The sequence below is a fragment of the Peromyscus californicus genome, unplaced genomic scaffold (genome assembly GCF_007827085.1).
Source record: "Peromyscus californicus insignis strain IS unplaced genomic scaffold, ASM782708v3 Scaffold_24__1_contigs__length_46423439, whole genome shotgun sequence".
Taxonomy (NCBI): domain Eukaryota; kingdom Metazoa; phylum Chordata; class Mammalia; order Rodentia; family Cricetidae; genus Peromyscus; species Peromyscus californicus.
The window spans coordinates 34,831,513-34,858,400 of record NW_026294535.1 but is presented as its reverse complement, the minus strand read 5'-3'; the positions used below and the strand labels follow the sequence as shown (position 1 = coordinate 34,858,400).

General features: G+C 43.1%; 1 protein-coding gene across 2 annotated transcripts in view; it reads left to right on the top strand.

Annotated features, from left to right (window-relative positions):
- Nup107 (nucleoporin 107) overlaps positions 1-26,800 on the top strand; it is a 45,430-nt gene extending 18,630 nt beyond the window's left edge. The window contains exons 11-27 of one of the 2 annotated variants that reach the window (XM_052753441.1): positions 1,672-1,785; positions 2,989-3,079; positions 3,218-3,294; positions 4,825-4,884; positions 5,908-6,053; positions 6,159-6,207; positions 9,403-9,472; positions 9,792-9,910; positions 11,634-11,672; positions 12,200-12,350; positions 13,779-13,891; positions 15,105-15,207; positions 18,213-18,373; positions 19,531-19,656; positions 20,343-20,456; positions 25,144-25,311; positions 25,437-26,800. In XM_052753441.1, the coding sequence (XP_052609401.1) occupies positions 1,672-1,785; positions 2,989-3,079; positions 3,218-3,294; positions 4,825-4,884; positions 5,908-6,053; positions 6,159-6,207; positions 9,403-9,472; positions 9,792-9,910; positions 11,634-11,672; positions 12,200-12,350; positions 13,779-13,891; positions 15,105-15,207; positions 18,213-18,373; positions 19,531-19,656; positions 20,343-20,456; positions 25,144-25,311; positions 25,437-25,544 (1,809 nt within the window). In that variant the 3' untranslated portion in view covers positions 25,545-26,800. The remainder of the gene's footprint in view (positions 1-1,671; positions 1,786-2,988; positions 3,080-3,217; positions 3,295-4,824; positions 4,885-5,907; positions 6,054-6,158; positions 6,208-9,402; positions 9,473-9,791; positions 9,911-11,633; positions 11,673-12,199; positions 12,351-13,778; positions 13,892-15,104; positions 15,208-18,212; positions 18,374-19,530; positions 19,657-20,342; positions 20,457-25,143; positions 25,312-25,436) is intronic. The other variant, XM_052753439.1, reaches the window with a different exon arrangement.
- The last annotated feature ends 88 nt before the right edge of the window (positions 26,801-26,888 follow it).

Here is a 26,888-nt window from a genome sequence, read left to right as displayed (position 1 = left end):
AGACCAGGCAGGACATTTGGTCACCTAGAGTTACAGGCAGCCCATTTTTGTTTTTTTGTTTTTTTCCTTTGAGACAGGATCTTTGTGTGGCTCAGGCTGGCCTTGAACTTGAGACAATCCCCACCCCCTTTTCTGAGTGTGCTGGGATATTTTTACTTGTTTATTAGTAACTAGTGTGTAGTTGGGTTTGTTGTTTTGTTTTTTTGAAGGGGTGGATATTGCATTTGTTTGGTTGTGTTTTGTTTTACACTACTTAGGACTGAGCCCATGTGCATGCTGGGTAGCTTCTACCACTGAGCTAGGCCTCCAGCTCCTTTTGTGCTTTACAGGGAGTACTTAGTAATCACAAGGAGTACTTAGTAAGCACAAGTGAGTACTTAGTGAGCACAGGAGTACTTAGTGAGCACAGGAGGACTTAGTGAGCACAGGAGTACTTAGTGAGCACAGGAGTACTTAGTGAGCACAGGAGTACTTAGTGAGCACAGGAGTACTTAGTGAGCACAGGAGGAGGACTTAGTGAGCACAGGAGGACTTAGTGAGCACAGGAGGACTTAGTGAGCACAGGAGTACTTAGTGAGCACAGGAATACTTAGTGAGCACAGGAGTACTTAGTGAGCACAGGAGGACTTAGTGAGCACAGGAGTACTTAGTGAGCACAGGAGTACTTAGTGAGCACAGGAGTACTTAGTGAGCACAGGAGTACTTAGTGAGCACAGGAGGAGGACTTAGTGAGCACAGGAGGAGTACTTAGTGAGCACAGGAGGACTTAGTGAGCACAGGAGGACTTAGTGAGCACAGGAGGACTTAGTGAGCACAGGAGGACTTAGTGAGCACGGGAGGACTTAGTGAGCACAGGAGGACTTAGTGAGCACAGGAGGACTTAGTGAGCACAGGAGGACTTAGTGAGCACAGGAGGACTTAGTGAGCACAGGAGGACTTAGTGAGCACAGGAGGACTTAGTGAGCACAGGAGGACTTAGTGAGCACAGGAGGACTTAGTGAGCACAGGAGGACTTAGTGAGCACAGGAGGACTTAGTGAGCACAGGAGGACTTAGTGAGCACAGGAGGACTTAGTGAGCACAGGAGGACTTAGTGAGCACAGGAGGACTTAGTGAGCACAGGAGGACTTAGTGAGCACAGGAGTACTTAGTGAGATCTCTTGTCCTGTGTTCTCAGGAAGTTCATGCTTTCTAGTCAGACCGGAGCTCTTGCGTTCTTCCTTTGTGTTTGTCCATCCTCTAGTCTCTTCCAAGTACAGCGACGAAATGCGCTCAGAGAATGTAGTGTTAGAGTTGGCTGGGCCGGGCTGGGCAAGTGATATTCTGCACTCACTAGGCATGCCCATGTTGCCCAACAAAATCTGTTCCGGCATGAGGTGGGGGCAGCAGACAAATGGGCCTATTATTGTGACACTTCATTCTCTTTATTAACTAGATTTTAAAGGAATTTGTTTCTGTGCATAAATACCATATAGATACATCATGCCATGATGATTTTTAAAATGTGTAGGTGTATATAAGGCCAGGGTTTTGTAGCTTATATGCACAGCGTTAGAGCCCTGAGTTTGATCACCATATGTGTGACTGAGTAAGGTTTGAACAAATGAATCAACAAAAAATTTAAATATATGTAGGTTCCAAATATCTACAGTTAATGGTGGTTTTTTTCTAGGACCCTGATGCTCCTATTAGACAGAAAATGCCGCTTGATGATCTGGATAGAGAAGATGAAGTTAGATTACTCAAGTACCTTTTCACTCTAATCCGAGCTGGGATGACAGAAGAGGTAAGTGATGGGATTTCCTGCTTGCTCAGGTCCACGTGCCGTAGACCCAGAGTTGGAAGAGCCAAGCCGTGATCCCATCCAGTGTCTGTCTCTGCCCTGTGGGCCATTTCCGGATAAAGCACATGGCTGTGCTTCCTCTGTGCCGGGATCCCATCCAGTGTGCTGTCTCTGCCCCGTGGGCCATTTCCGGATAAAGCACAGAGAGCAGTTCACCCTGGTTCCGGACCTCTCAGCGAATCCTTCCCAGGCCCAGCCTTGCCCTCCCCCACTGCACTGCAGACTCTAGTGGCAGCCTCCTGACCTCCTGCCATTGTTAAGCACGGCACTGGTGATGCTCCTCACACACTTAAGGTCCTTGGGCTCTCCCATTGCTCTTGGTTAGGTTGAATTGAAGGAAACATCAATGACTAAATGAGTGATAGCTCTCTTCTCATTATAGAGACATTTAATTTTTTTTTTTCTTGGTTTTTGGAGACAGGGTTTCTCTGTATAGCCCTGGCTGTCCTGGAACTCACTCTGTAGACCATGCTGGCCTCCAACTCAGAGATCCACCTGCCTCTGCCTCCTGAGTGCTGAGATTAAAGATATGTGCCACCACTACCCGACTTACACCTTTTTTTATAAGATTTATTTATTTATTATGTATGCAGTATCCTGCCTGTGTGTACACCCACAGGCCAGAAGAGGGCACTGGATCTCATTACAAATGGTTGTGAGCCACCATGTGATTGCTGGGAATTGAACTCGGGACCTCTGGAAGAACAACCAGTGCTCTTAACCTCTGAGCCATCTTTCTAGCCCCTGACTTATAGACTTTTTATAATAATTTTGTATTCCATAAATCAAAGGTCATCAAATCCATTTATTTTTAGTAAAATTCCATGTTAGTGAGCAAGTGCCATAGTACCTTCGTAGCAAGCCTAAAATGAAGAAAGAAAGGAATAAATAAATAAATAAATAAATAAATAAATAAATAAATAAATAAATAAATAAATAAATAAGGGGCTTAGGTTTGATCCCCAGCCTTGCCAACACAAGAAAGGATCAGCCCAGGCAGCTACAGGTTCGTGGGTAAAGTGGAATGCCGTGACCACTGTCTTCACCATCCTCTGTGACATCTTGTCACCCCGGGTGTGCTTTGCTAATAGCACAGTGCTTGTCAGTTCTGTGTCAGTGATGTCACTGTCCTTTTTGTTTCCTAAGGCGCAGAGGCTCTGCAAACGCTGTGGGCAAGCATGGCGAGCTGCGACGCTGGAAGGCTGGAAACTCTATCATGACCCTAACGTTAACGGAGGTGTGTTAGGGTTCCTTCTCAGTGGGGTATGGGGGGCTTTAGCTCCATGTGCCAGGCTGAGGGAATGGGAGCCTTTCTTTGTAGAAGTGGTTGAAATGTCTCATCTTAAGTTATGAATTTTCCTTCACTGTTTTGTAGGAACAGAGCTCGAACCTGTTGAAGGGAATCCATATCGACGGATTTGGAAGATTAGCTGCTGGAGGATGGCTGAAGATGTAAGATCAGGAGACTCACTGAGACTCACTTTCACCCGGTTTAATTCAGTGAAGGTGTACTGAGGAGCTGTGAAACCTTCAGCATAACATGACTAAAGTCCCGTATTCGCAGACGTTTTAGTCGTGTTAGGAATAGGCCTGGTGATGTAGTGAATTGTTCGGACACTGGGTAGTAAGAATTAACATTGCTGTGAGGCATAAGCATAAAGGACAAACCACATGAACTTAGAGAAGACTAGTGGGCTGAGCTCAACGCAGGCTCTCAGAAGACATCCCCATTTAACTTTTTAAAACTTAATAGGAAGGAATGGGAAGTTAACGGGATGGAGGCCTATGAGGCTGGATAGAAAGCTTACAAGGGAAGTACCAGTTCTGATATAACATGATGAACACATTCCTACAGTCACTACAGAATGAATGCAGGATCGCACAGGAAATCTCGGAGTTTATGGGAGAATGGGGTTACAAGAAAATACTTGAAAATGTCATCAGTGGTGCAAAAAAAGTGAATAAAAATGCGACCCTGGAGAGATGGCTCAGCAGAGAAAGGCACCTGTAGACGGCCTTGTGTGGTACCTGGAACCCACTTAAAGTAGGAGAGGATTGACTCTACAGAGCTGTCCTCCGACCTTCAAACATGCACTGTGGCGTGTGTGACACACACACATACACACATTCTCCACACACTAATGATGAAAACTAAAGGTTTTTTTTAAGACGCAATGAAAGTGGTGACAGAGGCCGGGCGATGGTGGCGCACGCCTTTAATCCCAGCACTCGGGAGGCAGAGGCAGGAGGATCTCTGTGAGTTCGAGGCCAGCCTGGTCTACAAAGTGAGTTCCAGGAAAGGCGCAAAACTACAGAGAAACCCTGTCTCGAAAAACCAAAAAAAAAAAAAAAAAAAAAAGTGGTGACAGAGTTTCACATCTGTCGAAGAGTGAGTAAATATAGTGATACAGTAAACCGGGCACTTGGTTTTGGGCGAGACCTGAGATTTGCTTGTTGAGTGGGGTGTCAGAAAGCTGAGAGCATGTGATACAGAAGAGTGGCGTGGCTGTGCAGAGCAGACCAGACAGGACTCAAGTCACAGGCGTGATGAGGAGCCTGTCAGGCTATTCACCCTGCTGAGGGCTGCCTGTGATGGTACTGATAGGAGTGGAAAGGGGTCTCCCAGTCTTGTTTGATGACAAGAAGTCTTGAGATGCCATTGACAGAGCCCTGAAGATAAAATGGAATAAAGTGGTGGCTGTAACTGCTTCGGCATCGGCCATTTTATTCTAAGTAATCAAAATGCACACTGGACTTGGCCTTGCTTTCATTTGAGATTTAAATGTTTGATTTTTTTTTTTTTTCCTGGTGATTTTGGAGTTATTTTATCAAACTAAAAAATCCTTCCTTCCTGCTTGTTCTTCTTTATCTGTCCCTGAAGCTTAGGAACTAAGTGACCAGGTTCAGTCTAGAGAATTATGATGAAAACTAACCCGCTAGGAAAAGTAATCACCTCAATTCCTTCTGTTCGTTGTCTTTCAGGAACTTTTTAATAAATACGAAAGGGCGATTTACGCTTCACTGAGTGGGAATCTGAAGCAGGTACGCAGCGCCGTGGTGTCTACCTTCACTGTGGAGTAAGCCGGACACCTAAACATCCTGCAGCTCTGTGAAGCAGACTTGGACTGCTTTCCGAAAGCACCGTGAAGAGCTCGGCAGAAAGCGGGACAGTGACGGCCCGCTTGTTGTGACGCTCCCCACGTGCACATGGTTGTCGGCTGTTTGTTTCTGCGTGGGGTTTTGAGTGCTGGCTTGTTTTGTTGTTCTTTTCCTTGATGTGTAGCTTATTCTAGCCTCACATTTCCTTTTTTGCTGTTTAGTTTTGTTTGGGTTTTTGAAACCAGGGTCTTGCTTTGTAGACCAGGCTGGCCTTGAACTCATGATCCTACTGCCTCAGCCACCTCAGTGCTGGGATTATAGGCATGTCCCCGGCTCTTACATGATGATTAAATAAATGAAGCCAGACTTTAATTCCTAAAGAAGAATTGCAGCACCCATTTACTGGTGACTTCTGTACCCAGAGATCCATTTAGAAGTGTACTGCCGAGGCACAGTGCCTGCTTGGACTTAAGCCATATATATGTGTGTTCCTCATGACCCCACTGCCCTCCCATCTCAACAGCTGTTCTGAGGGATGCTGTCACAGTTTGAAATGCAAAGTCAATGTGACCATAAATTAAAAGTCTTAATCATACAAACTTCTTAAAAATTCTGGTTTGGGGACTGGAGAAATGGCCCAGCGGTTAAGAGCACTGGCTGCTCTTCCTCTTCCAGAGGTCCTGAGTTCAATTCCCAGCAACCACATGGCGGCTCACAACCATCTGTAATGAGATCTGGTGCCCTCTTCTGGAGTGCAGGCATACATGCAGGCAGGACACTAAATACATAATAAATAAATCTTTAAAAAAAAAATCTAATTTGGGAGAAAGAGGGTTATTTGGTGTATATTTTTAACTCTATTGTTTTCTGTCATTGGAAGATGGTTTTAAAGTCTTTATCAGTGGATATAATTGGTTTCCTTTTCTTTTTTGTTGACTGTGTTTGTGTTTTGGAATGGATGAAAAGCTTCTTCCTGTCTGTGACACCTGGGAAGACACAGTGTGGGCCTACTTCCGGGTGATGGTGGACAGCCTGGTAGAACAGGAGATTCGGACATCGGTAATGACGTTGGACGAACCGGAAGAGCTCCCTAGAGAGTACATGGAAGCGAAGTGAGTGTGGCGGCTTTGGGGTCAGGGTGCTCACACCGGCTCGGAAGCCCTTCATCACTCTTCATGTCACCATTTCTGTCCCTTCTGTTGTTTTCTCTTTTGAAGTTGGACCTTAGAAAAGGTTTTTGAAGAACTTCAAGCCACTGATAAAAAGGTAAGTGTTCCTGTAACCCTGTTACATGAAGCATGTGAAGTTAATGCATGCAGTGGTGCGCTGTAGCTGAAAGGGGGGAATGTGGAAGTCTCGATTCTCATCCTTTCTTCACTACTACCAAAACACGAGACCTTAAAATAGTACTTATTAACCGGGCGGTGGTGGCGCACGCCTTTAATCCCAGCACTCGGGAGGCCGAGACAGGACATTGCTGTGAGTCCGAGGAACGGCTGGGCTACATAGTAAGACCGTGTCTCAAAACAAAAAGAAAAACACTCCCTTAGTTTTTTTCTCTAGTAACTAAAGTAATGTGTATGTACTTGGAATAGTAAAACAATCCTCACACGTGCCAGTGAGACCTGTAAACTCTTCAACCCCTTGTCCTTATTCCTCAGACAGTATACCACACCAACACATATATCCTGTAGCTTTCTCCGTGGGTTTCCAATAAGTGTAAGTGGTGTGGACACTGCAGTACGGTGTTGGGGGTTTTTAGATCACATTGCTCCACATTGATTTTTCCACTTAATGATAATCTCTCCAAGTTAATTGCTATATTTTAGCCAGCTTTCTAGTTTTTTGTTTATTTTTTGTTTGGTTTTGTTTGTATGTTTTAAGAGAGATATGGTCTTACTGAATAGCTCTAACTGCCTGGTACTTACAATTAAGCCTAGACTGGCCCCAGACTCCTAGTAATCCTCCTGCCTCAGATTCCCAGATGCTGGAATTTCTTTATTTAGAATGTGTCTTTTCTTTCAGTTAACATTGAAGGTGGTGGGTTTTATCATGGGTTTTATCATAGTGTCTTCATGTACATGTTGTTATACTTTGTTCTCAGTCATTCCTCTCCACGGGTCTTTTTGACAGATATAGAATGTTCTGGAGAGCTGGTGGGGAGGTCTTGTGTTTTGTTCTGTTTCCTCAGAGGATACTCAGGTTGACTCTGGTGCTGTAGAGAACATCTGTGTATGTGAAGATGCGTGAGCTTCCTGCCATTGCTGTCTCTTTAAGGCCAGGGTCACTAGGTTAGAGAATACAATATCCTCTTCATAGGGACAGCTGCTATGTCTCAGGTTCTTAAACTACTCACAGATATCATAGGGTGTGTTTTCAAGCTACACAGTTAAAACTGAAGTTAAACGAAGGAGAAACATGCAAATAGGAAAGTATCAGATTGTAGTAATGGATACTACCACAATGATTATTGAAGTATGCATTTTTTCCAGTCCTGAACATCACACTTGGTATTTTTGCCAGCCATTCAATGTAGGGAGCAGGGCTGAGCATGCTTCCCACTGTCTAGTTGTAAATTTCTCTTCAAGTTTTTTTTTTTAATTTTCTATTTTATGTTTATGGATGTTTTCCCTGTGTGTGCGTCTCATGTGCACACAGTGCCTGTGGAGGCCAGAAGAGGGCGTCAGACCCATTAGAGCTCCTGTTACAGTCATTAGCTGCCATCTTGGTGTTGGGAATCAAACCCAGGTTCTCTGAAAGACCAGCCATTGCTCTTAACTGCTGAACCGTCTCTGTGGCTCCTATTTGTTCATAAATTCCTGTTCATATCCTATAACTATTTTCTGTTGGTTTTTATTTTTCTTTATTATCAGGTGGCCTATACTTTGTACAGTAAGGAAATTAATGCTTCTTCTGCCCAAGGTTTATGACCAATATATAAATATTCTGGAAAGTCTATGAATAGGTAAAACCAAGTCAGGAATAGAAGTAAGTGTCTCAAGGGTAGAGGATGTTACATGTGGCAAGATGTGAGCCTGGCTACTTCAGACTGAAGGAGTTCCAGAATCAATAGGCTAGTGTGTCAGAGTAGCTAGACAATAGAGGACTGCATAGCGTTCTGTGCTTGTTATAACTACTTAGGAGAGGATATAGTGCCCTGCTCCCAAAGAGTCTCATTTAAGTGAATGACTGAAACAAAAGGCTAGGAATGAAATTAACCAAGGGTTTCAGGACTCTCATAAAGAAAACAATAAAATTTTATTGGAAGACATAAAGATGAGTAAAATAGATAAAACATAAGTCTGAATGAGAAGACATGCAAGTATCACTCATTCTAAAATTAACATAGGACCCTCATAATTTGGGGAGGTTGTTTTTGGGGAAAATAAAATTATAAGTAGAACCATAAATAAGAATGACCAAAACGTTCTGAAAAGGCAGCAAGAGCAAGGAGCACTTCCTCCCTCGGTGAGCACACAGCAGTGCGGTGTAGAGTTGGCATGGGGTAAGCCGATCAGTGACCCACAGGTCTAAATTAGAGCAAGCGTGCATGCGCGCCTGAAAGGCGTCAGGTGTGACCTTCCATTTCACAGGAAACGGGGTGATTATATAAGATAATGGTCCTGGCAGAATTGGCCTTCCATCTGGAAGGAAACAGCCTTGACTAATGCCATGTAATTGAGCTAAGTGCCAGATAGAGCAAATGTTTTGAATGTACAAAGAATAAACAGTAAAAGACGATTGACTGATAAGAAAACATTAAAATATATTTGGCAAAAAAAAAAAAAAAAAAAAAAAAAAACCTACTTTTTTAAAAGAGCACAGCCAGTGACCAAGTGCACTGTCTGTGTCTGCCACCGCTGTGTTTGTCTCTCGGTGACGTGTAGAAGAAAGCAGCTTCCTTCAAAATGATTTTGAGGAGTGCTGCTGTGTGGAAAGAGTGTCTTGTAGTTTAGTTTGCCTGAGACCCATGGGTCCTTTCTTTCTAGTTTGCTGTGGTATGCCAAGGTAGACAGAATAAAATGTTAAAAATAGTAAGTTTGGGGTCCACAAGTCGCCCCGCGGGTAAAGACTCCAGGCTGGACCTGACCACTGAGTTTCCTCTAGGACCTGCGTGGTGGATGGACACGGTGGACTCCCACAAGTTGTCCTCTGACCTCGAGTGGCACTGTGACACACATGCCCATACACATATGCGTGTACACACAGGATAAATAAATGGGTGTTTTACAAAGATAATAAATAGAATAAGATTCCCTATATTAGATTGTCTTATGGAAGATATTGTTCAGTCATGAATGTATTCTAAAGGCAACATCCTTCCATGTTTTTGATCTTCCTAAAGCCCTTCGTTTTTAGCTTCGTGTATGTCCCATCAAAATTTGACATTTTCAGTGTAGCAATGAATACATCCTTCAAAATGAACACAGAAGACTTATGGCAATGTAAAAACTTTTTCAGAGAGTTCTGGAAGAGAATCAAGAACATTATCATATAGTTCAGAAATTCCTTATCCTGGGAGACATTGATGGTAAGATGCAGTTTTATTTTGCTTTGCCTGAGTTCTTCATTTATGGGTAGTTGTCTTTGTAATAACTGTTCTTGATGGAGTACACATGACTCACCACATCTGTTAGACTTTTACTGACATCCACCGCCTCAAGTGCAGCCATGTTTACTTGTTACTGTAAGGCCGAGTCTGGGCTGAACCCAGGTCTCTCGGGTGGAGAGCGTCCCGTGATGGGTGTTGGCAGTGAGACACTCAGACACTGTAGGTGTCCTGGGGTGTCCTTGGGATACTTCTTTCTCTCTGATTGTGTTCTCACTGTCGAACCTTTGATGGCTCGTAGGTTTGATGGATGAATTTAGCAAATGGCTTTCCAAGAGCAGAAGCAATCTACCTGGACACCTCCTCCGCTTTATGACTCACCTTATTTTGTTTTTCCGCACCCTGGGACTACAGACCAAAGTAAGTAACCGTGGACTGCGTTTCCAGCTCTCCATGCTTGCGGTTAGCCGCCTGTCATCAGGACCATCTCCCATCTCCTGTGGTCACCTATTGGTAACTCATTGTGAGTGACTTGTTAGGTTCTAGTCTGTGGCCATAGAATGCTGATGCTTGCCCAGTATTGAAGGATTTGGTCCTAGTTGGTACCCAGCTAAGCTAATAGAACCAAAATAAAATCTGTGAGAATTAAAATCCTCTTTTTCCTCTCTGTTTTTCATTTTTCTAAATGCTTGATAACATTTTGGTGAAGTGTCTACAACAGCATAGTGATAGAGCAGTTGAAAAGCTGGGGCTTTGGAGTTGAGTCTTGAATTTAGATCCTTACTCGCTAACTTCGAGCTGTGTGATTCTGTGTGTCTAAGAACTCCTTCCTCCTCTGTGAAGCGTGGACAGAATCTACCTATAGGTATCTAAGAACTCCTTCCTCCTCTGTAAAGCGTGGACAGTATCTACCCTAGGTCTATAAGAACTCCTTCCTCCTCTGTAAAGTGTGGACAGTATCTACCCTAGGTCTATAAGAACTCCTTCCTCTCTCTGTGAAGCGTGGACAGTATCTACCCTAGGTCTATAAGAGCTCCTTCCTCCTCTAAAGCGTGGACAGTATCTACCCTAGGTCTATAAGAACTCCTTCCTCCTCTGTAAAGCGTGGACAGTATCTACCCTAGGTCTATAAGAACTCCTTCCTCTCTCTGTGAAGCGTGGACAGTATCTACCCTAGGTCTATAAGAACTCCTTCCTCCTCTGTAAAGCGTGGACAGTATCTACCCTAGGTCTTTAAGAACTCCTTCCTCCTCTGTAAAGCGTGGACAGTATCTACCCTAGGTCTATAAGAACTCCTTCCTCTCTCTGTAAAGTGTGGACAGTATCTACCCTAGGTCTATAAGAACTCCTTCCTCCTCTGTAAAGCGTGGACAGTATCTACCCTAGGTCTATAAGAACTCCTTCCTCTCTCTGTGAAGCGTGGACAGTATCTACCCTAGGTCTATAAGAACTCCTTCCTCCTCTGTAAAGCGTGGACAGAATCTACCCTAGGTCTATAAGAACTCCTTCCTCCTCTGTAAAGCGTGGACAGTATCTACCCTAGGTCTATAAGAACTCCTTCCTCCTCTGTAAAGCGTGGACAGAATCTACCCTAGGTCTATAAGAACTCCTTCCTCCTCTGTAAAGCGTGGACAGTATCTACCCTAGGTCTATAAGAACTCCTTCCTCCTCTGTAAAGCGTGGACAGAATCTACCCTAGGTCTATAAGAACTCCTTCCTCCTCTGTAAAGCGTGGACAGTATCTTCCCACAAAGAGTTATGGTGAGAGGGCAGTGACCTGTCTCAGCAGGTAAAGCAGTTACCACCAAGGCTCATGACTTGTTCAGTTCCTGGAACTCATATAATGGAACAAGAGAATTGACTCCCCACAAGTTGTACACACACATACACAATAAATACATGTTCAAAAAAGAGGTAGTTTGTTGTTGTTGTTGTTGTTGTTTTAAAGTAAAAAAAGAGTTATGTTAAGGTGAAATGAGGCAGTACATGATCTTTGGTAAGCATTTAGCTAGGGTAGGTACCACTTAGTGTAAATATTAAATTTCTTAAACCATTTAAAAGTAGAATTTTTATTAGAAATTATATTATTATTATACCTATAAATGGTTATGTTAATAACTGGATTATGTTTTTTTCTATGAAGGAAGAAGTTTCCATTGAAGTTTTAAAGACATACATACAAGTAAGCTTTTAGAATCTATAATTTGATTTTTTTCTATTTTAATGAAAACAAAAATGAAAATGGTACTGTTTTATAAGATTTATTTTTATTTGTGTATATAAGTGTTTTGCCTGCATGTTTGTGTGTGGAGCGAGTGCGTGCGTGCGTGCGTGCGTGCGTGCGTGCGTGCGTGCGTGTGTGTGTGCTAGAGGTCAGAAGGGGATGTAGGAGTAATGGATGGTTGTGAACTACTGTGTAGGTGCTAGGAACTAAACCTGGGTCCTCTACAAGAGCAACAAGTGCTCTTAACTACAGAGTCATCTCACCAGCCCCCAAATGATACTATTTTAATACCATATAGTCTGGAAGCCACCGGACTCCATAGAGATCTTTGAATTATTCTAAATACATTCCTAGAATTTACAAGAATTGTGATCTGAAACACATATCTATGGGTCTTTCCTAAATATATTTGAAATTTTGAAGCAAACTGGATTTTCAAAGTACTGCTGACTTGTCTGGTCTACTTTGATTTTTGTGTCTTTTAGCTTTTAATAAGTGAGAAGCACACCAACCTCATCGCATTTTATACCTCTCATTTGCCTCAAGACCTTGCTGTGGCCCAGTATGCATTGTTTCTGGAAGGTGTTACAGAATTTGAGCAACGGCACCAGTGCCTGGAGCTGGCTAAGGAAGCAGGTAAAAAGTAGTTAAGAGTTTTGTCTATTGCCAGGCAGCAGTGGAGGCGCATGCCTTTAATCCCAGCACTCGGGAGGAAGAGGCAGGCGGATCTTAGTGAGATTGAGGCCAGCCTGGTCTACAGAGTGAGTTCTAGGACAGCCAGAGCTACACAGAGAAACCCTGTCTAGAATAAATAGACAGATAATTGACAGACAGACAAATAAATAAAAAGAATTTCATCTATTGTGGGCAGTGGTAGTGCACACCTTTAATCCCAGCACCCAGGGAGGCAGAGGCAGGTGGATTTCTGTGAGTTCCAGGACAGCCAGAGCTAATAGAGAAACCCTGTTTTGAAAAACCACCAAAAAAAAAAAAAAAAAAAAAAGAATTCCATCTATTACTTCATTTTAGATGTATATTGTATAAAACAATGAGTCTTGTTATGATGTTTTTAAATGAATATTTATAGGTATTTTGAACATATCCCCTATATCTATTCACATAAAAATTGTATGTGTGTGTGTGTGTGTGTGTGTATATATGAAAGAGAAAGGGGAATGTGCACCTGCCAGGACATGAACACGCCACAGTGGGTATGAAGTCAAAGAACAACTTAGATAGGGGTCTCCACCTTCCACCCTGTTTTGAGGCAGGTTCTATGGTTTTCCTGCTGTATAAGCCAGCTCCCTGATTTGCCTTCTGCTGCGTAAGCCAGCTCCGATTGGCCTTCAGGCAGATTCTCATTGTGGCATTTGTCTTAGTATTAAGTCTTATTTCTTTTGAGGGAGAGAGGGAGAAAATCAGGAGTAAAAGTCAGAGTGAAATTCTTTGGGAGAATGAAAATAATTTTAACTTGTGTAAAAATTTTCTGGTTTTGCTTTTGTTTTTTAGAGAAGAAATTCTCACTATATAGCCCATGTTGGCCTGGAACTTGCCCAGGCTAGCCTCAGGTTCAGTAGTCCCCCTGACTCATCCACCAAGTGCTGGGATTACAGGCATAGTCACCACAGCCAGCCTAAAATATTTTTAAATTATGATATTTCCTATAATGTATGTATTGTATTTAAAATAAAATTTTAGCAGTGCGTACATGTTCAGGTTCCATGGTGCTCATGTGGAGATCAGAACACAGCCTGCTGGTGCTCTCCTACCGTGTGGGTCCTGGGAATTGAACTCAGGTCGTCAGACTTGGTGGCAAGCCCCTTTACCTGCTGAGCCATCTCACCGGCCCTGTGTATTACATCTTTACGGAAGTTGTTTTAAGGCCTGGGGGCGTAACTGAGTGGCAGAATGCTTTTCCAATGTCTATAAAGCCATTGGTTCAATCCTCAGTGCCAAAAATATGAAAAAGAATTGTTCCAAATTTACCAAATTGTTATAATTGTTTAGAGAATATTCACATTAATAATTAGTCTTTTGTTTTTGTCATTTTCAAAAATCCCTTAGATTTGGATGTTGCAACAATAACAAAAACTGTAGTTGAGAATATTCGAAAGAAAGATAATGGTGAATTTAGTCATCATGACCTGGCTCCATCCCTAGATACTGGCACTACTGAGGTAATTTGGGTGAGGGGGGATGAGAGTTTCATATAACTTATAATCTATCTTCTTGTTCCTTGGTGAACTCCTTCCTTAAAATACTTCCTTAAAATGGCTTCTGACTGTCTTTTAAAAACTGTGTGTTAATAAAGGCCTTCTAAATTTTTTTAAATATATTTCTTTTATTTTAAAAAATATATTTATTTTCATTTTATGTGCATGGGTGTTTGCATGCCTGTATGTCTGTGCTCATGTACATGTCTGGTGCCCAAGGAGGCCAGAAGAGGGTACTGAATCCTTTGGAACTGGAGTTACAGACAGTTGTGAGTCACCATGTGGATTCTGGGAATCAACTACTGAGCCATCTCTCCAGGCTCCAAGGCCTTTTAAATGACAAAAATTGGCAGCAATTTTAAGGTTTTATTGAAATAATGAATTATGTTCAAGAAGGGTTATAAACGGAATTTTTCTGTCCTGGCAGCCACTCCCAAATAATCAGAGAATTACTATGAATTATAAATGCTTGGTCAATAGCTCAGGCTTGTTACTAACTAGCTGTTACAACTTAAATTAACTCATTTCTATTAATCCATGTGCTGCCTTGAGGCTTGTGGCTTTTACCTGTCCTGCATGTCCTGCTGCTTCTCCATCTGGCTGGCCACTCCTCTGACTCCGCCCTTCTTCCAGTATCCTTAGTCTGGCTCTCCCACCTAACCTTATCCTGTCAAGCTATTGGCCAATCATCATCTTTATTAAACCAATCACCATGACATTACAGTAGGAATCTTCTGTAAAGTGTTCTCCTATAGAGCAGACCTGAGTGTTTCCTTTTGCTCATCAGGTTTTGCCGGATGTTTCAAAAGCTGCTGACTTCTGTCTTTAGGAAGAAAGATGAAGTCTCAGAAGGGCATCATCATGGGGCTGGGAGTGTGGCTCAGTGATGGAGTGCTTGCCTAGCGTTTGTGACCCCTGGGGTTATTTCTTGCATCCTGCATCTGATGAGTTAGGTTGGCGAGACATACAGTGAATAATTCCACATTCGTAGGCCAGTGAGATTTCTCCAATAATTTAGTAGAGCGCTGCTAAGTAGAACAAACTGAGGGAAGTTGGCTTCTTTCATAACTTTATATAATGTGGGGAAAACAGTTTCCATTTAGAGAGCATTATAAGTTCTGCTCGTTTGTAAAATGGCTTTGAAATCAAATGGGTTTTCTCTGCTTCCGATGACTAGGAGGACCGGATAAAGGTGGATGTGATTGACTGGCTGGTATTCGACCCAGCACAGAGGGCAGAGGCGGTGAAGCAAGGCAACGCCATCATGAGGAAGTTCTTAGGTGGGTCCTGCTCTGACACTGTTTCCAGATCTGTGAGTTCTTAGGTGGGTCCTGCTCTTACACTGTTTCACCAGATCTGTGAGTTCTTAGGTGGGTCCTGCTCTGACACTGTTTCCAGATCTGTGAGTTCTTAGGTGGGTCCTGCTCTTACACTGTTTCATCAGATCCGTAAGTTTTTAACTGAAATAAATGGGAAAATGGGACACTTGGTGAGGACTTTGAGCTTAAGTCAGTACCAGTGAGCAGGGTGCTCTTGGGCCCTCAGTTGCCTCCACCTGTGCGCCCTCAGTGATCAGTGACCCATTGAGAAGCCATCTGAGGTGACTATAGCACTCAGTCATATAGTCTTCCATTCATCCAATAACTGTTTCCTGGGGCTGAAGAGATGGCTCACAGTTAAGAGAGCTTGCTACTCTTTAGAGGAAACAAGTTCAATTCCCAGCACCTATGTGGCAGCTCACAGCCATCCATAATTCCAGGTCCAGGGGGTCTTCTGACCCTTCTGAGTACCAGGTCCATACATGGTACGCATACATACATGTAGGCAGAGCACTCATACATGTGATAGAAAATAAATAAGCAAGTAAACACTGAGTAGCCTGATAAAGACAGGCCCTTGCTGATTGTCTCTAGCATACTCAGTCCGTGATACTAAAGTTACAGCTTTGACCCTTGTCCGTCACCGGTGACAGGTGCTTGTTCTTGCTGTATCTGTTTAGTTTTTGATTTTGTTTTTGAGCTGGGGAGTATGTATGTGCCATGGTACATGTCTGGAGGTCAAAGGACAACTTAGTCTTCCTACAGCTTCTCTCCTTCCACCATGTTGGTCCCAGTGATGAACTCGGGTCTTTGGGCTTCGCAATAAGCACCTTTACCTATTGAGACATCTCCTCAGCTAGGTCCTCACTCTTACAAAGCACAAGTTATCTTGGTCTCTCAAGTCAGTAGTTCTTTTTTTTTTAAGATTTGTTCCACTTTAGGTGTATGGGTATTTTGCCTGCATGCATATATATGTGCACTACATGCGTGCCTGTTGCCATGAAACTGCAGATACAGACAATTGTGAGCTGCTGTTGGTGCTGGGTATTGAACCTGGATCCTCTAGAGGAGCAGCCAGTGCTCCCAACCACTGAGCCACTTTCACAGTCTCAAGTCAGTAGTTCTTTAGCAAAACTTTGAAGTATATCTCCAGACAGAAACAGTTGACCAAGGGACTGCACTGCATGAGCATGGAAAAGGCTGAGAGTTCCACGAAGAGGAGCATAGTATTGGACCCCAGCTATCAGGCCATGTGCTAGCACAAACAACTGAGCAAGGAATCCCATCTAGATACTCTTCATAGAGGTTTCCTCATGTCATTCAGTCTCAAAGTAAATTTACTTTATGAATCGTTAAGGAATCCCTTATTTAGTAACATCCTAAAATAAACTGCATCTTACAAACAGAACTGTTTTATAAATCCTGATACCAAATTTTGTGACAACCTAGAAACAGGAACTAAAAAAAGACAAACATAATGCTTCAGAAATCCAGCAGTTACATAGTTGACCTTTCAAAAGTAGTTCACCGTTCCCTAGGCAGGGCTTCCAGAACTGTACTGGCATAGAGAAATTGAGCTGAGTGCAAGCAAGTGGAGTATGCATGCATTTTTCTGTGCCCCTGACTGGATGTGATGCATGCATTCGTTTCTCTGCTCCCCTGATCTGTGCATGTGATGCATGCATTTGTTTCTCTGCACCCCTGACTGTGGATGTGATACATGCACTCGTTTCTCTGCACCCCTGACTGTGGATGTGATGCATGCACTCGTTTCTCTGCACCCCTGACTCTGCATGTGATGCATGCACTCTTTTCTCTGTACCCCTGACTGTGCATGTGATGCATGCATTTGTTTCTCTGCGCTCCTGACTGTGGACATGATGCATGTATTCGTTCCTCTGGGCCCCTGACTGTAGATGTAATATGACCAGCTGTTGTGAGGTTTTTCTGCCTTGACTCTTCTGCTGTCGTGTGGATTGTAACTTGGAACTGTGAGCTGAAGTAGACCTTTCTCCCTGTGTTGCCTTCGGTTGGACTGTTTTATCACTGCAACAGAAAAGAAATTAGGACTTTCCAACATGGTTTGCATCTGAAAATCACAGGCCCTTGCTTAAGCTCATCTTAAAAATGGTTCCTGCAGCCAAGAAAGCCTTCCTTGCTCACACAGATAACTGGTTTTGTTTCTCTGAGAGACTGCAGCTCTGTGTGCTTCCCCACATACATTAACAGGTAGACTTGAACTCTAAGTTGCACAGATCAAAGATATATGACCAGATCCGTAAGCAGAATAAAACTTGCTCTGATGCTGTTCTTAAAAGATGTTCTAGAGCCAGGCGGATCTCTGTGAGTTCGAGGCCAGCCTGGGCTACCAAGTGAGTTCCAGGAAAGGCGCAAAGCTACACAGAGAAACTCTGTCTCGAAAAAAAAAAAAAAAAAAAAAGATGTTCTAGGTCGGAACTCTGGCTTTGCCGTATCACTCGTTAGGCCTTGAGAGGACTGACTTCCCCAGTGCTGGGAGGGCTTGTATAGCAGGACATGTGTCCCACCAAAAGGGAGAGAGCCAGCTATTCTATCAGGCTTTGTATTGTGAAACCAAACCCATTTAATAGTAAATTTTCACTGTAGTAATCAGCTTTGTATATGATGTCATAGCCTCAGACTTTGGAAAATGTGATTTCTTTAAGACATCGATGTATGTGAAAGTAACTTTGTGTTACCTTCCACTGGGAAAGAGCCAGCCCACTAGAGAGATTCCCCAAGACCTTTGGAGAAGTATGGGAACTGAAATATAAAACTTGTAATCAGTGATTTGATACTGTAAAACGCCAGTACACAGACTAGGTATAGTGATACTTGCCTTCAATGCCAGCATTCAGGGGGCAGAGGCAGGCAGATCTCTTAAGTTCAAGGCCAGTCTGATCAGCAGTACATAGAAGTCCATATATTTTGAATTTTTTTTCCCACAGCATCAAAGAAACATGAAGCTGCAAAAGAAGTGTTTGTGAAAATCCCTCAGGATTCCATCGCAGAAATCTATAACCAGTGGGAGGAGCAAGGCATGGAGAGCCCGCTTCCTGCTGAGGATGACAACGCCATCCGGGAGCATCTGTGCATCAGAGCCTATCTGGTGAGACCGAGAGCTGCAGTCTTGTGGTGTTCCCGGGCCACTCTTAGAACTTGAACTGTGTATACTTTTTAATTATGTGTAGGTGTGTACGTCTGCAGGTGGGTATGTGCATGTGAATACAGGTGCCTGTGGAGGCCAGAGGCATCTGAATCCCTGAGCTGCCTGATATGGGTGCTGGGAACTGAGTCCTCTGGAAGAGCAGCAAATGCTCTTAACCACTGAACCATCTCTCTGAACTTTTTCCAAAAGTGGTGATGGTTTCACCTCAGGTCCCCTGTGACGCAGTGCTGACTTACTCCAGGGTTGATGTCATGACCTGTCATCGGCATGCATCTGTCCGTTGCTGACTAGGCAGGAATAGACAACGTGCCATGCCTGCAACTTTCCAATTGTGTGTGTGTGTGTGTGTGTGTGTGTGTGTGTGTGTGTGTGTGTGTGCCTTGTGCTGCTGCTCTTGGCAGTGACTTAAAAAGAGGCGAAGCGTTCCATGTGTATGAGAGTAAATTAACAGCTTCCTCGGTCAAGGTTTATTCAGTGAACAAGTGATTGCTGTGGACACAGAGTGGGGCTAAGTTTGAATACAGAGTTCTGTCGTTGACTGAAAAAGCCAGTTGGCTGATCAAGAAGATAAGTTCGCACGCCTCCCTCATAGAGTGCCTGTGACAGGGCACACCTGCGCGAGGGGCTGGGCTAAGAGGAGCTGCCAGACAACGCCAGACGCCTTGGCGGTGTTTCTCACTCCATGGAACGTTTGCTCACTCATGAGCTTTGACTCAGAGTTGTTTCTAAGAACTCGAACTTTTAAACGCCTTTTGAGCAATAAAAGTGAAACTGAGCCGGGCGGTGGTGGCGCACGCCTTTAATCCCAGCACTCGGGAGGCAGAGCCAGGCGGATCTCTGTGAGTTCGAGGCCAGCCTGGTCTCCAAAGTGAGTTCCAGGAAAGGCGCAAAGCTACACAGAGAAACCCTGTCTCGGAAAACCAAAAAAAAAAAAAAAAAAAAAAAGTGAAACTGAGGCAGGAGGATTGTCATGCATCTGAGGCCATTCTGAGCTGTATAGTGAGTTCCAGACTAACCTGGTCTAGAGAATAAGACCCTGTCTCACAAAGACCGAGATGTAAAAATGTGTATTTCATTTGTCTCACTTGGCATTTTAGGAAGCCCATGAAACATTCAATGAGTGGTTTAAGCACATGAATTCGGCTCCACAAAAACCTACGTTGATACCTCAGCCAACTTTTACAGAGAAAGTGGCTTTTGAACACAAAGAAAAGAAATACGAGGTAAGTTAAGGAAAGTGAGGCTGAGATGAGCCTCTGATCCTAAAAATACGGTACTTAGAGGGGCCTTTACCATGTATGTTCTGATTCGAATGGGATTTTCCTGTTACACCTTTGCCTTGAATCATGTTTACTTTTGCATAGGTGATTAATCTTGAGACTTGCTGCTAGGCATGATGGCACACACATTTACTCCCAGGACTTGGTGTCAGGCAGTTCTCTGTGAGTTCAAGGCCAGCCTGGTTTATATACTGAATTCCAGGCCAGCCAGAGCTACACATAGTGAAATTCTGTCTCAGAAAAACAAAATAAGAAGAAAGGAAGGAAGGAAGGCAAGCAGGCTTTAGACAGTAGTATTCATTTACTAAATTAATATTTTAGTATTTTATCTATCTGCTATTAATAGTTTTTCTTTATATACATGTCTGAATTATCAACTCTTAAGGCTGTTCTTGTCGCTGGGTGGTGGCAGTGCATACCTTTAATCCCAGCACTTGGGAGGCAGGTGGATCTCTGTGAGTTTGAGGCCAGCCTGGTCTATAGAGCGAGAGCCAGGACAGCCAGGGCTACACAGAGAAGCCCTGTCTCAGAAAAATCAAAAAAGTGAATGAATGAATGAATGAATGAATGAATGAATGAATGAGAAGAATGTTGCTCAGTCCATTATAGCTGCTCTGTTTGCCCTGCAGATGGATTATAATATCTGGAAAGGACATTTAGATGCCCTAACTGCTGATGTGAAGGAGAAAATGTACAACGTCTTGTTGTTTGTTGATGGAGGATGGATGGTAGATGTCAGAGAGGTAAGTCATGTGTTTTGTAAAGCTTTAAAAATAATCAATATTAACAAACGGTGATGGGGCTCAGCCAGCAAAGGCACTTGCCACCAGGCCTGGTGACGTGAGTTCAATCCCCAGGGTTCAAATGGTGGAGAGAAACGACTTCTGCCATCCGCATATCCTCGTCTATTTATAGTTTTCCATGGTTTTAATTGTGTAAGAAAATGCTCCATCTCCTCTCCTTTCTTACCCCCCTCCCGGCTGAGCCTCCTTGCTTGCTGTTCATTACTGTCAGGGTGGCATGTTCTTTTAGACCTCAGGACATCTGCAGATACATGCACTCCCACCTTTTTCTTTTCAGGGACACGTAAATATTTCCCCTTCTAACGTTTGCACTCATGGTATTTCGTCACATTCCTCATGTGTGACCAAATGCCTAGTAAGAAACAGCTCAGCAGAGGATGGTTGTTTGGGTTTGCAGTTTGGAGGGGTACAGCCTTTGGCAGCAGGAGAGAGGCAGCTGGTTTGTCTGCTGTTAGGAAGGAGGAAGTGTGGTCAGGCTGTAAAACCTCAAGCTCTCACCCACCCTGTTACCCTCCTCCCTAAAGCTTCCAGAACATCCCTAAACAGCTCCACCCTCCAGGGACCCAGTGCTCAAACACATGGAACCTGTTGGGGGACATTTCACACTCAGACCTCAGCCAGGCCTGATCCTGAGACGTGACAGAATGGTAACTCAGCTTTGCATCTGCAGACAGATCCTAAAGAGAGCCAGGAGTCCTGCGCCCTGGATAATTAGTGTGTCGTTTTGGACATTCCTCAGTTTCTGCGGGGCGTGTGCACTGGTGTCTTCCTCTGCTCCCCTCACAGCACTTTTATGCTTTTTCTTTAATAACTTAGTTGCTACATTTTCCTACCTCTCTAGCTTCTCTTTTCTGACAAGAACGAGGCTAGATTCGGGCCTCTGATTGATGCTGCTACTGATAACAAGATTTTTAGGGTCCACTTCTGACTTTTTGTTTGTTTGTTCGTGGTATGAAGGATTGAACCTAGGCTCACACATGCTAGGCATGCACGGTATCACTGAATCCTCAGCCCTCAGAGTACTTCTTAATCCTAAAGTTCATAATAAAACTCCACAGCATAATTTTCAATGTTCAGTGGGTTCCTTAGGCCAAACCTTTCTCTTCTGACTCAGGCTTGTGTAGAAGTAAGATCCAAATGTTGGGCAATACCAAAACTTGAAGAGAATATTGATGTATAATTTTGATTAATTGTTAATTTAGATTAGATAATTAAAGCCATAAAGTAGTCTGGAATCTGTTGAGAGATGGAAAGCAACAAATGATGAAGTATTTTACAAGTACTGAGGTGGTTCAGCAGTTAAGGGCACTGTCCTTGCAGAAGACCAAGCCTGGCCCTCAGCGCTCCTGTCAGGAGGCTCAACCCCTCTAACCCAGAACCAGGGGATCTGACACCCTTTTGTGGTCTCCTCGGGCAACCACACACATGAGACACACACACACACACACACACACACACACACACCCCTCTTTAAAAATATAAATGAATGTGCTGTTCAGTGGTTGAGAGCACTGACTGCTCTTCCAGAGGACCAGGGTTTGATTCCCAGCGCCCACATGGCAGCTCACAACTGTCTGTAACTCTAGCTCCACGGGATCTGACAGACATACACAGACATACATGCAGGCAAAAACACCAGTACACATAAAATAAAAATAAATTATTAAAATCCATTTTTAAAAATATATAAAAATGAAAAAAAATTACCCAGTCTTCACTTCCTCAGAACTAATCCAGAAGAGTTTGCTGTAACCTTCAGATAATCGAGTATTAAATATCCTGAGTTTAGTGTACTTAGATATTTAAGAATAGGAAATTGGTAGGACGCCTGCTGGCCCATGTTACTTAACCTATGAATTAGAAATTGCACCCTTCCCTTACACAGGTCGATTCCATGTCCTGTGCACATGACCTGTAGACTGGAGCACAGCTCAGGTTTCAGCTGCTCTGCCTGCGTGGCCAGCTGTCCTTATATACCAGCACATCCCTACATGCTAGCTGCTTAGAGGCAGTAAGTAAGAGTCTAGGAGCCAGAGGCACTGTGCAGGGGGAAAGACTGTGTTAACCCACACAGGGGAAGGCCCGGGAAACAGTGGGCCAATCAATCTTCGGGTCTCCATTTGGAATCCCCAAGCTGAACAAAGTCTCAAGGTGCTGAGATTATATTTTAAGTCTATCTAGAGATAGCCACACCTTATCTTGAGAAAGTAGAAGTGCTTCCATTTTAAAGCTAAGAAGTATATGAGGTATACATTTTAATACTTGGTTTTATGTATCTGTACCTCGCAACAATATTAAAGGGTTGGCAGGCCGTGATTCTGTGGAAACCCAGCCTGGGTTGTCTGTTAGTGGTGGACCACCACATCCTTTGTGTTGCTTCATTACTGCAGTATCTGCCCTTGAGAAATGTTCCATAGTGTAGTTTAGTAGCCTTACACAAGAAGGGAGTCCCCCCAAACACACACTGGGCCTCTGTGCGGCCCAGTCAGGTCTTGCTGTCACGGTCTTCTTGCCTCCCTCTGCCTCCGGGGTGCCGCCATTTCAGCCGTCACCGTGCACCCGCCCTAAATTTGTTGATTGGATTTGTGGGCCACTGCTGTTCTGTTACTGTTAGCATCCTACGTTCTGTGGATCCCCTTGCTTTACTCCTGCGCTGCTGAGGGTTAAACTCAGGGCAAGTGCTCTATCCCTGAGTTAACGCCAGTGCTTCCTTTAAAAAGAAAAAAGGTTTTCATTTAAATTTCTGTGTGTGTGTTTCTGTCTCTATGGTGCTGTGCCCATTTGAGGGCAGTTGTCTCTGCAAGCCGGTGGAGGGCTTGACTCTCCCGGAGCTGGAGTGCTGTGAGCCGCCCATCATGAGTCCTCTCCAACAGCACTGTGTCTTCTCCTCCTCTGAGACATCTTGTTTTAAGGATTATTTCAGGAATTTTAGTGTGTTTGGGTACCTTTTAAAAATTATTTTAATGAGTTTAGTTTTCCCATTTGTGATAAGAAAATGTAGCAGGAATAGAAAGGCTGTTTTTTCTGTATTTTACTGTCCAGATAATTCTTTAAAAAGATTCCATTCATATTTGGAGACACTTCTTTGCTATAGCAAGGTGTCTTCAGATCTTCTCTCTCTCTCTCTCTCTCTCTCTCTCTCTGTCTCTCTCTGTCTCTGTCTCTGTCTCTCTCTCTCTCTCTCTCTCTCTCTCTCTCTTTCTGTCTCCTTTGTTTTGAGACAAGTTTCTCTGTAGCCCTGGCTGTCCTGGAACTCACAGAGATTCGCCTGCCTGTGTTTCCAAGTGCTGGGATTAAAGGTGTGCACCACCACCACCCACCCACCCTTTTTTTTTTTTTTAACTATACAAAGAAATATTCATTCTCCTAGAAGCTTCAAGTCCTTCCTCTGCCCCTCTTACCATTTTGACCCTTCCTTACTGGCCTGGCGGTCAGGTTGGTATGTCCTCTCAGGTCTTAGATACATCTGCATGGGTTGAGAGAAATAAACAGTAATTATTTTCTGTCTGTCTTTTACTCTTATGTTGTTCAATCTGATGCTTTTTTGTGAGTTGTTAGTCTAGATGCATTAGAAACACACTCAGCAGCATCTTATTTCCATACCATCTCCTCTAGTATATTTTAAAAGTTCATCTTCATGGCTTTGGCCATAAAGTCCTTTTTCAAAAAAAAAAAAATCCAAATCAAGTTTGATAGACTAGATAATATTATGATTGAAGCTAGCTTGATGAGGGCTCGTTCAATGACTCAGTCCTGTGTTTGATCCCCAGAAGCTAGCCTTATAATCCTGGCACTGAGGAGGGAAAGATAGGAGGAGCCCTGGCTCTCACTAGCCAAGCAGTCTAGCCTAGTGGTGAGCTCCATACCAAGGAAAGACCCTGTCTTAGAGGAGATGGTGTTCCTGGGGATGATGCCCAAGGTTGTTCTCTGGCCTCAGTATTTGGGCACACACTCATGCCTGCACCCATACACACGTGTACTCACACACATACAAACATGTACACACACTTTTTTTTTTAAATAGGAATAATAAGCTTTAGAAAAAGAAATTTAGTGTTTTTCTGTCCTGGTTTTGACTCAGTAGTCAACCCTCAACATGCCTGGAGTATTGATTCTAGGACCTGGTAGATACAAGATTGCTCCCTTTCATTATATAAAGTGGCATGCATGATAATTTCATGTAACCCTCACACCCCCTCCTGGTCTGTAAATATTCTTCAGATCACCTATACTCATTTAGTATAAATGCTGTATAAACAGCTGTGATACTGTACTGCTTAGCAAATGAAAACAAGAACAGGAAGTGTACATATTAGTAGAGATGCAACTTTCCCCTGAAGTATTTTCCATTTATTGTTGTTAAATCTATAGGTTCCTAACGTGACTTACTTTTTGGTTTTGGAGGTGGTGGTGTTTTATATTTTGACACAGGGTCTCCATAGCAGCCTAGCACACTATACAGATCAGGCTTGCCCTGAACGTGCACTTCCCCTCCTGCCTTGGCATCCTAAGTGCTGGAGTTTGGGGTGGCAGGTGTGAGCCACCATACCTTGCTGTTGTTGACTCTTCTGTTTGTAAGGGTATGTCGCTTAAAGTTGTTGACGTGATGACCGATGTCTGTCCGTAGGATGCTGAGGAAGACCCTGAAAGAGCCCATCAGATGGTCTTGCTAAGAAAGCTCTGTCTGCCCATGCTGTGCTTCCTGCTTCACACCATACTGCACAGCACCGGCCAGTATCAGGAGTGCCTGCAGCTGGCCGACATGGTGTCCTCCGAGCGCCACAAACTGTACCTGGTGAGTTCTAGGCCATTGGCAGGTTGAAGTTTTACCAATTTGATATGCTTGCATGATGGTATTTGTGAATACTTGTTTACATTTTTTTTAGTTCTTGCATTTTAATTTTTATTTTTTAATGTCAGGTATTTTCTAAGGAAGAACTAAGGAAACTTCTGCAGAAGTTAAGGGAATCCTCTCTGATGCTTCTAGACCAGGGGCTTGACCCACTCGGATATGAAGTTCAGTCATAACTCATCCACTCTCTGATGCCCATGGCATGAGGGTTGCTTGGTTGCGATCAAATATACATATTTGTAATTATTGGGTTTTTTCCTTTGGCATTCTGGGGGAAAATGTAAAATTTAGGCATTTGAATTTTGTATTATATCAGTATTTCTTTAAGTATTTTTTATTGAAATTATACAAAATAAATGTTTTGTTCTATAAATACTCGTTTTCTCTTATGTAATAGAATAAATATTTTATTATTTATTTCTGTAATCATAAATCCCTGACATATTAAAATGTAAAGAAAATGGAGAATAAAGAATAGCTTAATTTTCAAGCCAGGTAAGTAATTTCTCATCATAAAATTTAGTGTTTTTCTGAATAGTAAAGTTAAGATGAATCTAGCAAGAATATTTTAAAATGGAGCTGGAGAGATGGCTCAGCACTGGCTGCTCTAACAGAGGACCAGGATTTATTTCCCAGCATACATATGGTGGCCCACAACCGTCTGTAATTCCAGTTCCAGAAGATCTAATACCCTCTTTTGGCATCTGTGGGCACCAGGCACACACAAGATGAACAGAGATACATTCAAGCAAAACATCCACATAAAAATAAAAATTAGCCTAGACCCACATGGGCAGAAAACACAATCAGGTAGAGCTCCATCTTCAGATGATCTGACCCCTCTGGCAAGAGCACCTGCACTTACGTGCACATACCCACACACATATACATGATTAGAAATAAATCTTCTCTTATTCTAGAAAAGAGGTTATGTAATGAGTAGTATTGTTGAACAAATACTAGTTTTCTTAGGTGTGATCATTGGAGTTGTGGCAGTATAGGGAAGTGCCTGCCCTCATCCTTAGGAGATGCACACTGAAATATTTAGGGTTGAAAGTCATAAAATCTGCACTTTATATTGAGATAGTTTAGCTTTAAAATTAACGTCTACACAGTTAATACGGGCTGGAGAGATGGCTCAGCAGTTAAGAGTATTGACTATTCTTCCAGAGGACCTGAGTTCAATTCCCAGCAACCACATGGTGGCTCACAGTTAAAGCAACATGGTAAAATAGGAACAGTCTAAATGGCAGAGGAGTGTTCATCATTCTAATCTTTCAACTTCCCTTTACATTTTTGGTCAAGATAAAAGGTTTACATGGTGTTCAAAAACTGTAGCAGAACTGAGTATGCATGTGGGTAATAATGGAACTTTGATTCTGACTTTATCCCAGACCAAAGGGATCAGAATGCATGATGTGAAATTCACAAAGAATCAATAAAAGTTGAGAAAAAGAAAAGAAAAAACAGTGAATATAAATTTTTATTTCCAAATAATAATACACACAAAACTTGAAAGT